At 36.0% G+C, this 14,323-nt stretch overlaps 1 protein-coding gene across 1 annotated transcript in view; it reads right to left on the bottom strand.

Annotated features, from left to right (window-relative positions):
• The window catches only part of LOC127858945 (lipoyl synthase, mitochondrial-like), a 30,801-nt gene that overhangs the window by 2,027 nt on the left and 14,451 nt on the right, over positions 1 to 14,323 (bottom strand). The window contains exons 2-8 of the mRNA XM_052396314.1: positions 13,682 to 13,845; positions 13,355 to 13,448; positions 12,541 to 12,778; positions 11,182 to 11,239; positions 8,274 to 8,402; positions 7,227 to 7,372; positions 80 to 150 (exon numbers count right to left, since the gene is read on the bottom strand). Coding sequence (XP_052252274.1) covers positions 80 to 150; positions 7,227 to 7,372; positions 8,274 to 8,402; positions 11,182 to 11,239; positions 12,541 to 12,778; positions 13,355 to 13,448; positions 13,682 to 13,845 — 900 coding nt within the window. The remainder of the gene's footprint in view (positions 1 to 79; positions 151 to 7,226; positions 7,373 to 8,273; positions 8,403 to 11,181; positions 11,240 to 12,540; positions 12,779 to 13,354; positions 13,449 to 13,681; positions 13,846 to 14,323) is intronic.

Here is a 14,323-nt window from a genome sequence, read left to right as displayed (position 1 = left end):
TAAGGAAACATTTACTTACATAAGAATTTTATCAAAGCAACTTTTCAATGTTTTTTATTTCGTGCATATATAACTGTACCTTGATATGTCTCTTTGTTGGTTGCATGTACTGTCCCAAGGTCACAGCATCCACATCTATCTTTCGTAGGTCTAAACAATAGAGGTTACCGGGGTATGTAAATATAATACTAGTAAATATGGTGAATTGCTTTAGAATATTTTAAACTACATCCTTTTCTAAAACATATTTTGGCAAAAAATAAGATAAAACAGGCCTTATTTTAAAATCATATAAGAAATGTTGAGGCAACTGGCTATTGGTACATTGATATCATCTGGTATTCCAGTGTACAAAATTTAAAGGTAGTCACAAAAGTGACCAATAATTTGCACCACTTTGTTAGCTATTTTCAAGGCAAAATAACTAATGAATGTGTAGGTCACTAAGGTTCCGTATTTCTTCGATTGTAAGACGTTTTTTTTCCCCATTTTTTAAGGCATAAAGTTGGGGGATCGTCTTATAAGAGCATCCTTAGAAAAACTTAAGTTTTTTCAGGGGTGTGATTGAGGCAAAGTCAGAGGGGAGGAAATTCTGTTGACTGATTTTGACTATGCGAATGGCGCGCATAACGCAATGACAAACATAAAAACAGACATTAAAATAAACAACTTTTTGAACTTCATAACAATATTTCTTTATAAAAACCTGTTAAACTTCACATTTAACATACTGAGGATGCAAAGTAAACAGTTAAGTATTTATTGTGATCAATAGCAGCAGTTTTTCAATGTATTGAATGACAGTTAATAGACTAAATATAAACAAACACACTTGAGTGTTCATCTGGTGCTAATGATGTATTAACTGAGTTTAATTAATATATTTAATTTGTTTACCTTTCAATATCTTGCATTTCACATCTTCACTCAGTTCAAAGCTATTTCAGTTAACTGAACAGCGTGACAAACATAATAAAGCAGAATATGCATATGAATCTGATTATACACAGACCCACAGACATATAAAAATCAAATCATGTTTGTCTATTTCCATGTTCGAACGATACTCTCTAAATTGTTTTACTTCGCCAGTAGACTACACTCCAATTTGCAAACACTGGTTCTCGTGACACAAATTCAATGGGCACATTTCTTAACAAAATATGTGTTGCTTGTATCTAAAACGTAGTCTCTTTTTTTGACAAACACATTTCATTATTCCTATCAGACTAGGTGATGTCAGTCGTTTATTCGATTGCTATTTGTTATTTCAATAATGTTAATTTTCTCTTCACAACGGCGCCATTGGCAAACAAATCACAGAGCGCATTTTAAGAACACGATTTTAATTGGAAGATTGGGAAACAACAGCCAATTATATGGCTCGTTTTAAAAATGCTTAGGCAGAATCTACCAGTGTAAAATGCGGAGAGATTTCGCGGGCCGCGGATATTTCGGGCCGCTTATGAAATACGTCCGCGGAATCGGTGGTAGCCCCTCTCCCCCACATTTTTTATAACGAATTTACGCAAATCTCAGAAGTGACATCCGGGACAACCCGATCCGCGGAAAAATCACACCCCTGTTTTTTACCAATATTTGTGAAGTGATAACCGTATTTCTGATGCCGAAAAAAGACTACATTCGTTTAGCAACATGATTTGCCGCTTATATCCTTATGTTATCATATATTATAAATGATATGTCTGTTTTGAATACTCGCGAGTTTTTATTTTATGCTTTCCGGTGGTTTATAGAGAAATATCAGTGAATTAATACTGATAATTTCACTGTTTCAAACAATGAAAATTATCAGTGAAAATTATCGATAACTTTCACTGTTTATGTTAAATGACGTCATTTTTTTTACGAAATGACGTCATTTTCCCCAACGTAATTCTTTAGAATAACTCTTTAACAATGTATATAAACTGTGAAAAAGCATAAAATAAAAAGAAAATTTGTTGGTTTCAGTGCATTATCGATTTTAATTCACTCGTGATCATATCAAATATATATTTTCACTCGTAGCTGCGCCACTCGTGAAAATATTATTTTCTATAATCACTCGTGAATTAAAATCGATAATCCACCGAATCCAACAAATATCCTCTATATTATCGAATAAAAATTAAAAGTTCATTTATTAATTTGTTCCATTATATTAATTAGAATGCATTGATTAAAATAATGACATTCAAAACAATGTATTACCGGTAATTATGGACCAAATCGGCAGAGTTGCAATCACACGTTTTAATCCCTTTTGTCTAAACACCGCAGACAGCAGTGTACACAATAGGTCAGTAGACGTGCTATGCTATGCATGCTATTCAATGTTCTCTGCGCTACACAGTTTGTATAAAAAATCAATACACGCACGCTTTCCAAATGCGTATACCTTGATTCGTACAATTGTTGCATAATTTTCGCGCTCTTTTGTCGGGAAATGTACATTATGACTTTATTGGAAGCATTTGTAAACGTCGTGTTAACATTAAACAAGAGGGCCTGAAAGGCCCAAAGTTGCTCACCTGAGAGAACAAGATATTATTGGGACAAATCTTCTGACCAAGTTTCACGAAGATCGGAAAATAAATGTGGCCTCTAGAGTGTTAACAAGGTTATAATATAGCCATATAAGGAAAAATGCCCCGCCCCCTGGCAGCAATGTTTTTCAACCAACCGGCATCATTTTTTAACTAGTCCAAGATATTATCTGGATGAATCTTCTGACCAAGTTTCATGAAGATCGGACAGTAAATGTGGCCTCTATAGTATTAACAAGATTTTACTATAGCCATATAAGGAAAAATGCCCCGCCCCTTGGAAGCCATTTTTTCAAGCAAACATATTTATTTTCGAACTTATCCAAGATATCATTGAGACCAATCTTCTGACCAAATATCATGAAGATTGGACAATAAATCTGGCCTCTAGAGTGTTAACAAGGTTTTACTATAGCCATATATAGCCATATAAGGAAAAATGCCCCGCCCCTGGCGGCCATGTTTTTAAAGCAACCAAAACCATTTACGAACTCATCCAAGATATCATTGGGACAAATCTTCTGACAAAGTTTCATGATGATCGGAAAATAAATGTGACCTCTAGAGTGTTAACAAGGTTTTACAATAGCCATAAAAGGAAAATAGCCCCGCCCCCGTGGTGGCCATGGTTTTCAACCAAACGGCATCATTTTTGAACTCGTCCAAGATATTATTGGGATGAATCTTCTGACCAAGTTTCATGAAGATCGGACTATAAATGTGGCCTCTAGAGTGTTAACAAGATTTTACTATAGCCTTATATAGCCATATAAGGAAAAATGCCCCGCCCCTTGGCGGCCATGTTTTTCAAGCAAACGTAACCATTTTCAAAATCATCCAAGATATCAATGGGACAAATCCTCTGACCAAGTTTCATGATGCTCGGAAAATAAATGTGACCTCTAGAGTGTTAACAAGGTTTTACTATAGCCTTATATAGCCATATAAGGAAAAAATGCCCCGCCCCTTGGGGGCCATGTTTTTCAAGCAAACGTAACCATTTTCGAACTCATCCAAGATATCATTAAAACAAATCTTCTGACCATATTTCATCACGATTGGACAATAAATGTGGCCTCTATAGTGTTAACAAGGTTTTACTATATTAGCCATATAAGGAAAAATGCCCCGCCCCCTGGCGGCCATGTTTTTAAACCAACCGGCATCATTTTCGAAGTCGTCCAAGATATTATTGGGATGAATCTTCTGACCAAGTTTCATGAAGATTGGACAATAAATGTAGCCTCTAGAGTGTTAACAAGATTATACTATAGCCTTATATAGCCATATAAGGAAAAATGCCCTGCCCCTTGGCAGCCATGTTTTTCAAGTAAAGGTTACCATTTTTGAACTCATCTAAGATATTAGTGGGACAAATCTTCTGAGCAAGTTTCATGAAGATTGGAAAATAAATGTGGCCTCTAGAGTGTTAACAAGGTTTAACTATAGCCATAAAAGGAAAACTGCCCTGCCCCCTGGCCGCCATGTTTTTCAACCAACCAGCATCATTTTCGAACTCGTCCAAAATATTATTGGGATAAATCTTCTGATCAAGTTTCATGAAGATCAGACACTAAATGTGGCCTCTAGAGTGTTAACAAGATTTTACTATAGCCATATATAGCCATATACGGAAAAATGCCCCGCCCCTAGGCAGCCATGTTTTTCAAGCAAACGTAACAATTTTCAAACTCATCCAAGATATCATTGAGACCAATCTTCTGACCAAATTTCATGAAGATTGGACAATAAATGTGGCCTCTAGAGAGTTAACAAGTCAAATGTTGACGCTGCACAACGCATGACGGACAAAAGGCAATCACAAAAGCTCACCATGAGCAGCTAAAAATCGGAGTTGTGTTTCGGATTACAAATTATTATGCTTATTTGGGAATTTAACGGAACATTAATATTCTTGTGGTATATTTGTTATGAATTAAATATTAATTTGTTACAACGCTTTACGTGTTGAAACAATGTTTTGATAATATGCATTAAAAGCACAATTTCCAGGAGGATAACACCTGTGGACTATCATCAGTCTCTTGAGAAACTTGCCATGATTTTATCGTGGTGAAGTACACTGTACAGACCAATAAATGTGGTAGGTAAAACAAAGCCAAACAAGGGACAAAATTGTCACAAAACCAGGTTTTCATTGTGAAAAAAAAATCTGATAAAGGGAGAAAACTCAAACTGAACTTTTGAAATGAACAAACAAAATTAACCCCCTTTGTAAGTTTGTTTTAAAAAAAAATCTATTTTTAGTCGTGGCGACCTTGACATTGGAGATATTGACGTGATTCTTTCGTGCGACACACCGTCCCATGATGGTGAACAAATGTGCCAAATGATTTTAAAATCTCACAATGAATGACATAGTTATGGCCAGGACAAGCTCATTTATGGCCATTTTTGACCTTTGAACTCCAAGTGTGAATTTGACCTTGGTGATATCGACGTAATTATTTCGCGCAACACACCGTCCAATGATGGTGAACAAATGTGCCAAATGATTTTAAAATCTGACAATGAACGACATAGTTATGGCCCGGACAAGCTTGTTCCGCCCGCCCGCCAGCCCGCCAGCCAGCCAGCCAGCCAGCCAGCCAGCCAGCCAGCCAGCCCGCCCGCATTCGCGAATCTAATAACCAGTTTTTTCCTTCGGAAAACCTGGTTAAAAACTGCAATAAATCCCGAGATTATCGATTGATAGTGACATGTTTCCACCTAGGGGTGAGCCGTAAGACACGAATTGTGTAAACCATTAGGGGTATTATGACTATTGAAATTTTAGTCCTTAACAAGAATATCAGTGAAACTGATGGATGCTCCCCGATGATGCGCTTTGTCAATCTATGTGCTAATAACCACCTAAAAAAATCTATTATTAGCCTCTGTGACCTTGACCTTGACCCCAGTGACCTCAAACCTCATCAAAAGGTAAAGGTCCATGCAAGGTACCTACATGCCAAATATGAAAGAGATCGGTAAAGTATTGAAGGTACTATGAAAAACGGTAAAAAAAAGTGTGACGGAAAAATCTATTATAAGCCTCGGTGACCTTGACCCCAGTGACCTCAAACCTCATCAAAAGGTAGAGGTCCATGCAAGGTACCTACATGCCAAATATGAAAGAGATCAGTAAAGTATTGAAGGTGATATGAGAAACGGTAACAAAAGTGTGACAGAAAAAGTATATTATTGTTAGCCTCGGTGACCTTGACCTTGACCGAGTGACCTCAAACCTCATCAAAAGGTACAGTTCCATGCAAGGTACCTACATGCCAAATATGAAAGAGATCGGTAAAGTATTAAAGGTGCTATGAGAAACTGTAAACAAAGTGTGATGGAAAAAGTATATTATTAGCCTCAGTGACCTTGACCTTGACCCCAGTGACCTCAAACCTCATCAAAAGGTAGAGGTCCATGCAAGGTACCTACATGCCAAATATGAAAGAGATCAGTAAAGTATTGAAGGTGCTATGAGAAACGGTAACAAAAGTGTGACAGAAAAAGTATATTATTATTAGCCTCGCTGACCTTGACCTTTACCCAGTGACCTCAAACCTCAACAAAAGGTAGAGGTCAATGCAAGGTACCTACATGCCAAATGTGAAAGAGATCTGTAAAGTATTGAAGGTGCTATGAGAAACGGTAACAAAAGTGTGACGGAAAATGTATATTATTATTAGCCTCTGTGACCTTGACCTTGACCCAGTGACCTCAAACCTCATCAAAAGGTAGAGGTCAATGCAAGGTACCTACATGCCAAATATGAAAGAGATCGGTAAAGTATTGAAGGTGCTATGAGAAACGGTAACAAAAGTGTGACGGAAGGAAGGAAGTACGGAAGGAACTTCATACTGGCAACTATATGCTCCCCGAAAATTTTCGAGGCCACGCAAAATACAGCTGATCTGGGACCTAAAGTTGGGGTCTTGCCTTATAGTCAATTCGTCTTTCAACTGAAAAAATATGGTAAGGATCATAAAACTGTCAGATACATGCTAAGTTTTAATGTAATCACTTGAGTAATGTGGACATATATTAGGCTAAACAAATTAACATCTTTAAATGAGGACTGACTAACCGGCTGATAAAGTGACTCAAATATACCTCTCAAACTTCAATAGCTGAGGTATAATTAAAATGAGCTGAGCTCTTAAAAAAAACAGAGCTTAATGCATGTGCACAAAGCGTCGTCCCACATTAGCCTGTGATTCTGCATGTCGGCAAAGTGTCGTCCCACATTAGCCTGTGATTCTGCTCAGGCTTATCATGGACAACTCTTTCTGCTTTTATGGTGGGTTTTGTTTAAAGCAAGTCTCTTCTCAGCATATATCAAGTTTAGGCTGAAAGTGCCATCCCAGATTAGACTGTGAGGACTGCACAGGCTAATCTGAAACGGCTCTGGACGCACATGCATTAAGCGTCCTTTTGCCAGAGTGCTGCTCAAATTTTTGCATGCTGGGAAATTTGTCGTCTGCTAAAATGTCGTCTGCTGAACTTCTAAAATTAGCATTTTCTTCCATTTTTTTCAAAGAATATTATCAGAATAGCAAACAGTTTGGATCCTGATGAGACGCCACATTTTGTGACGTCTCATCTGGATCCAAACTGTTTGCAAAGGCCTTCAAAATTCGGTTCCAGCACTGAAATGTTTAAGGTCCGCACCTTCCAGCACTCTGAGGACCTGGCTATCTGTCTCTCCTAGGCCCAGCATGATTGAGGTCTTTGTGACGAGGCTTGGTTTGAACATCTTCACATGACGCAGCACAGACAGGGACTGCTTGTAGTTTGCACGCGGGTCTCGAACCATCCTGAACAGGAAAGAGGCAGGATTCGTTATCCCTTAAATGTTTGTTTCTGCTTTATCTGACCCAATGCCCTAATCTTGGGTTGAATTACATGTGCACTGACACCATACGGTGATGACAATGTGGCCACCCTTTTGAAGCCTTAACAATACACAGCTGCTGCAACAGCAATAATGCAATAGGTAACTGAGCAAAGTGATGAGATAAAAGATAAATGATATAATATGAAACTTGTCTCATAATGTATTATATGAGCTTCTGTGTAAATAGGGCTTTACGCATATGCATAAACTGTTGTTCAAGATTAACACAGGCTAATCACGGAAGACAATTTCTACCTATATTGGATTTTCATTTAGAAGAAACTTCTTTAAAACAAAAAACAAGATAAAAGCAGAAAGAGCTGTCAATCAAATACCTTATTATGGAATTATGACAACAGAATTTCACATATGAAAGGAGTAATTTTCATTAAAAAAAATTCTCAAATGTTTCCATCATTTTACAGTATTTGATTCCAGCATACATTCTTAATGCAAGACTATCAACAAGTGAACTAAATTGTCTGTGATGTATCAAACAAACGTTATCTTAGTTCAAACCTATTTATTTTAGCTTGTTGGCAGTTATGGCACATTGCTTATTAACATGCTTTACAGTCTGTTTTCTGTTTTTAACCAATACTTCCTGCTTTTATTTAAGATCTTACAAGAGCACCAACAGTGTGTATCAGACCCAGGACCAGCAAGTCATAAGGTCGCCACCATATCCTCTTAGCAACATCATTATTGCAGTCTGTTTTTTTGTGTAACAGCTTCAATGTGCATCTTTTAAGTTGTTTCAACATTAATTAATCACAAATGACAGCTTAATAATGATCAACTATTAGTGTAGTGTGACAGACCACTGCAGATCCTCCACTGTCTCGACATTGTGAGCGTAAACATCAAGCCCTGAGTCAGCCACTGTCTCCACACACTTCAAGTCACCTCTGAAATCTGGCGTGAGACATTCCACTAGCAGTGAGGGCTTTCTGAAAACACATGTATTTTCTTATTCTATTGTTGTGTAAGTTACAATAAACAGTTACAAATTAATGTTCAAGAACAAGAGTGTCACTGTCACATAGGAATGCCATCAATACTGTCTATATGTTAAGTCTAGTCTCAATTGATTCTCATATTTGACCTTTTATTGTGACATTGCCTTTCGACGTGATTCTATCAATTTCAGTATGCTTTCAACTTATGCCATGTTTACAAAAAAATCTTTTTGGGTGGGGGATGGTTAGGGGAGGGGGTCTGCAGAGGGGGGTATAATGTGGGGGTGTGGTCATTTATTAGATGATCTTTAAAAAAATAAGTAAAAAAAAATAATATTTTTTTGGGGGGGTGGGGGGATTCTGGGGTGGGACGTGGGGGGGTCGAAAACAAGGTAATCATAAGATGAGAAAAATGTTGACCCATTCAGTGATATATTTAGCTCACCTGTCACGAAGTGACATGGTGAGCTTATGTGACCGTGTGATGTCTGGCGTCCGTATGTGCGTGCGTGTGTCCGTAAACAATTTGTTTGTGTAGACGGTAGAGGTCACAGTTTTCATCAAATCTTTATAAAATTCGGTCAGAATGTTTATCTTGATGAAATCTGGGTTGGGATTGTATTTGGGTCATCTGGGGTCAAAACTAGGTCACTAGGTCACATAATAGGTCAAATAATAGAAAAACGTTGTGTAGACAATAGAGGTCGCAGTTTGGTGAAGATCGGATGAAAACTACTTGAATTAGAGAGCGGACACTTAATACGGACAGACAGACAGACCGACCGACAGACAGACAAGTTCACTCCTATATACCCCCCTAAACTGCGTTTGTGGGGGTATAATAATAGAAAACCTTGTGTAGACAATAGAGGTTGCAGTTTTCATCCAATCTTTATGAAATTTGGTAAGAATGTTTATCTTGATTTAATCTGGGTTGGGATTGTATTTGGGTCATCTGAGGTCAAAAACTAGGTCACTAGGTCAAATAATAGAAAAACCGTCAACAATTTGTTTGTGTATATAGTAGAGGTCACAGTTTTCATCCAATTTTTATGAAATTTGGTCAGAATGTTAATCTTGATGAAATCTGGGTTGGAATTGTATTTGGGTCATCTGGGGTCAAAAACTAGGTCACTAAGTCAAAAACTAGGTCACTGGGTGAAATAATAGAAAAACCTTGTATAGACAATAGAGGTCGCAGTTTTCATCCAATCTTTATGAAATTTGGTCAGAATGTTTATCTTGATGAAATCTGGGTTGGGATTGTATTTGGTCATCTTGGGTCAAAAACTAGGTCACTAGGTCAAATAATAGAAAAACCTTGTGTAGACAATAGAGGTCACAGTTTTCATCCTATCTTCATGAAATTTGGTCAGAATGTTTGTCTTGATGAAATCTGGGTTAGGATTGTATTTTGGTCATCTGGGGTCAAAAACTAGGTAACTAGGTCAAATAATAGAAAAACCTCGTGTAGACAATAGAGGTCACAGTTTTCATCCAATCTTTATAAAATTTGATCAGAATGTTTATCTTGATGAAATATGTGTTGGGATTGTATTTGGGTCACCTGGGGTCAAAAACTAGGTCAATTGGTAAAATATTAGAAAAAAACTTGTGTAGACAATAGAGGTCACAGTTTTCATCCAATCTTTATGAAATTTGGTCAGAATGTTTATCTTGATGAAAACTGGATTGGGATTGTATTTGGTTAGTCAGGTAAGCGATTCAGGGCCATCATGGCCCTCTTGTTACAAATATTCTCATCTGAGTCCTGGGACTTGATAACTTGCAAAGCTATGAGTCCCAGAATTGAAAGAATGAGTCCAATATTAAATGATAGAGATATTTCAATGCATTTTTGGGACTAAATTCAAAACTTTGCATCCCCAGAGTTTTTTATGAGTCCAGGACACAGGACTCGCAGGTAAAAAATCACTGCCCAATAAGCATGATTTAAGCACACTTGGTAGGGTACCACAATACTATGTAACATGCCAAATACCCAACCATTGGGTCTTGCAGTATCAGTGGAGAGGAGTCCCACTCATATATGGGAATGTAGTTACCCCCCCCAAGACATTTAAAATAGCATTTCAAAGCATGCTTGTAAATGTTTTTCATATGCATTCAAGATTCACCTATATAATGTCGAAGTACATCATACAGAATACATTGGCAACGTATTTGCAGAAATTAAATATGACAAAAATAAAAAACAATTTTTATAATACAATGTAAATGTATTTTTCATCCTTCAACGAACAGCAGAAAATCAATGCCAGATTTCATGCTGTACTTCATGATACTGTGTATAAAACGGTTGCATCACTTTGCCTATATTGGAAAATGAGTTATAAAAATTCATATGCTGTGAAAATTTATACCGAAAATTGTTGCTTGGTTATGCTTGGATATTTATTAATAAACATCCTTGGATTGGATAATAATGAGCACCTATCTATATTGACATTTTAAAATGTGCTTTTCACAAAGTGATAATTTTATAACAATGACAAAGGAGTTGCTGATTTTAAATTTTTGATTTGTGGGATTGGTAACTTTAGACATGGAAAACTCACTAGCCTGGTCTGGATTGATGATGCCAGCTGATCTGATTGTATTATATGTTAATAAAGTATGGTGGTCATAAAATTCATTAAATAAATTAAAATAACGAACTTTAACATTAAAGTTGTATGTGATACTGGTTTGTTCTCACATTACCTTTATTAATCCTATACAGTAGTAACAATGATTTTACAAAAGTTACCCTTTTTTAATTTCTCTCACAGTTTCAGCAAAATGTGCTGCGCCACCGTCAGGCATATCTGAAATATTGATAAATAAACCACTGAGGATTAAAATGTATTCTGAAAGATAAATTATTTGAACCAGATACACAAATAAACACAAACAATCTTTCCTTTTAATATGTACTGCATTAAAATTCATTTAATTCCATGAATTTGTTGAATAAAATAGTCTAATTTTGCAACCATAATTAAACACAACAGCAATCTGTACAAATATGAAATTGCTTTAATGCCTCATCAATAAATATTTATATAATTATTTTGATATTAAGTCTTAGCTGTCTATTTAAGTATTATTTCAATATTAAGTCTATATAAGAAATACGATCCCGCACTTAGGGACATAATTTTCATAAAGTTTGTACAGAACCTCAATATGTAATTAAATACCAAATATGAAAACTCTGGGCCTTTTCTTCAAAAGACAATAATTCAAAATCATTTCATATACATAGGATCTGGCACAAGTTGTCACATCATACCATATTTTATTAAACGAGTTCAGGAATTTTGTTAGTAAGCGAGCCTTTGGCAAGCTTACTAACGAATTTCCTGGACGAGTTTAATAAAATATGGTATGATATGACAACGAGTCTCAGATCTTTTTTATCACATGCTTTTAAATGAGCAAATAAAATAAATATTGACGAAAACATAATGATAAATCCCGAATGTTGTTTACATTTTGTGACGTCATTTGACGTTGCAACGTAATTTCAGCGAAATAACAAAATGCGATTGGTCAATAAACGAAAACTAAGGCAATGTAAATGCTTAAAAAGCATATTACACATGTGTAAAATAAAAATATATGTAATGGTTATATTACATGGGAAACAGGGTATGGCATGTGATAAAAGTATATATTACTTTATGAGCCCAGCCCCCTGGGCATGACCAGTGTTTACCCCACGGGCATAATGTAACAAAACACTGTAGAGGAATATGACCATTTTTCTAATAGTTATATATTCATAATCATGATGCCATAGGATGTCTACATTGAAAAAATCCCATATTTTTTATAATTTTCAACAAGGATTACAAAAACCACACATCCACAATTTCATGGCATAAGGAAAAATATCTGCAAGACAGAATGTTGTTCATAATTTTAGAAGAACTCTTACTGACAAGTTAGTTTCTTCAGAAAGACAGATGGTAAGATTCCATAGTGATTCCAATATACACCCCTTAAATTTATAACGGGGGTTTAAATAAACCATTAAAGGTAATCAATATTTTTTAACAACATGATTTTGTTTTAATACACTCTTACAACATCAAATATTCACAGAGCTAGCACAACAGGTTACCATCTCTGTCCACTGAGGTGAGAACAACGTAATCCAATCCCCACGACACAATGGCCTTGGCCGTGTTCACTGGCTCTTTAGGATCAGGGGGTGGGGGGTTCTTGGCTGTCTTTACGGAGCAGAATCTACAGCCTCGCGTACATGTGTCCCCAAGGACCATGATGGTGGCAGTTGCAATGCCGTGCTCCCCCCCACCCCAACACTCGCCTATGTTGGGACACTTCGCTTCTTCACAGACCTTTCACAGAATTGTGTTGGGTTATTACGCAGTAGCATTGGACTTTATCCCATCAAATGTGAGATACAGTAAGTGGCCATACTTTATTTTATTTAGTTGCGTAGAGTAAACGCATTTTCTATTTCAGTTTCTATAGACTTCATGAATCTAAAACAAGAACTAAAATTTACCAAAATATCAATTCTAAGAGTAATGACTTCACACATTTTTTTTAAGGCAAAGCCACCTAAAATTCATGCAAAACAAGAGAAAAATGTGGAATTGTATTAAAGCCAGAGTTCAATGTTGCCAGTAAAAGTACAAGAATAAAAGAAGGATAGAAAAAAGGTGTCTATTCCATATGAAATCTCAAAATAGAACTCTTCATTTAACACTCAAGAGAATAATGTAATATATTTTAAAAATTTAATCGTTAGCAAGTGTTCAACGCCAGCCTGCCTGCCTGCCAATTGTCTTCTTTCATATAATTTGAAAAAATCTGGCAAGATATGTCATGATAAAACCCAATATCATACTTACAATTGCTGATTTAAATAATTTTTATTAAGTCTTAACATTATATGTACTGATACTCACTGTATGTAACTTGAGATCCCTGAGATTCTGTTTAATCCTGTGGTAGTTCTTCCCAACTGGAATGTCTGTCTGTAGCCACTTTGGTAGTCGTACCCTGGTCAGGAAACCAATAAGTCAATTATCTAGTATAAACTGTCAAAATTGAAATAACATTAAAACTTGCAAGTATAACTAAAGAATACAATTGATTTATTGAGAAAAAGAATTCATTCAAAACATGAATTAGTACTTATGAAGTTATAGCATCACAAATTCAAATCTTAAAAAGAACAAAAACGTATGCTACAAAATGTTTATCAATGCAGCAATAAGCTGTCTTTTTTCTACCTTTCTCCTTTCTTTTGCACCATATTTTCACCAACTTTTCCATCTGAAAAGCTTGCTTCTATAAAATCTGCAAGATCAGGCCCTTCTAGTATCTCTCTCTTCTTTTCATCCGTTAATCTGCTGGCAAAATGTCTCGCCGTGCCACAGAGCTGACATTTCCTGACCTAAAATAACAATACCATTTTTGTTCGACTTAAATGATTTAAAACACAAATTATCAAAACAAATTTATAAATTTCAAGTACATGTTTAAAAGAGAAAAGAAATAAATGTTGTTTTTTTTCAAGATTTTTTTCTTAACAAAACATTTAAATTACCTCTAATATTCAAATTAAGTAAATATTATAACCATTAAAAAGCGCACTCATTGGTAACTATTCATGCTAAACTTGAGAGAAGTTAAAGTGGGAAGTCATTGATCAACCAACAAAAAATATGCAAACTTTTCTCCACCCATAGCATGGGTGTCAGTTAGACTTCAACCCTTTTGAAATGGGGAAAATTTATCAACCAAACTGAAAAAGAGGACAACAATTTCTCAACCTAAGCTTAAAATTTGGGGGAAAATTGCATTATTTTAAAGAAATTCTCTTACAGGAAGGGGTCTTTCCCTTTAAGGGATGTGCCTCTATAAGGCCCTTG

Source organism: Dreissena polymorpha, chromosome 14, assembly GCF_020536995.1.
Source record: "Dreissena polymorpha isolate Duluth1 chromosome 14, UMN_Dpol_1.0, whole genome shotgun sequence".
Classification (NCBI taxonomy): Eukaryota; Metazoa; Mollusca; class Bivalvia; order Myida; family Dreissenidae; genus Dreissena; species Dreissena polymorpha.
Note: the sequence above shows the minus strand (reverse complement) of the source record. Positions and strands in the feature narration are given on the sequence as shown.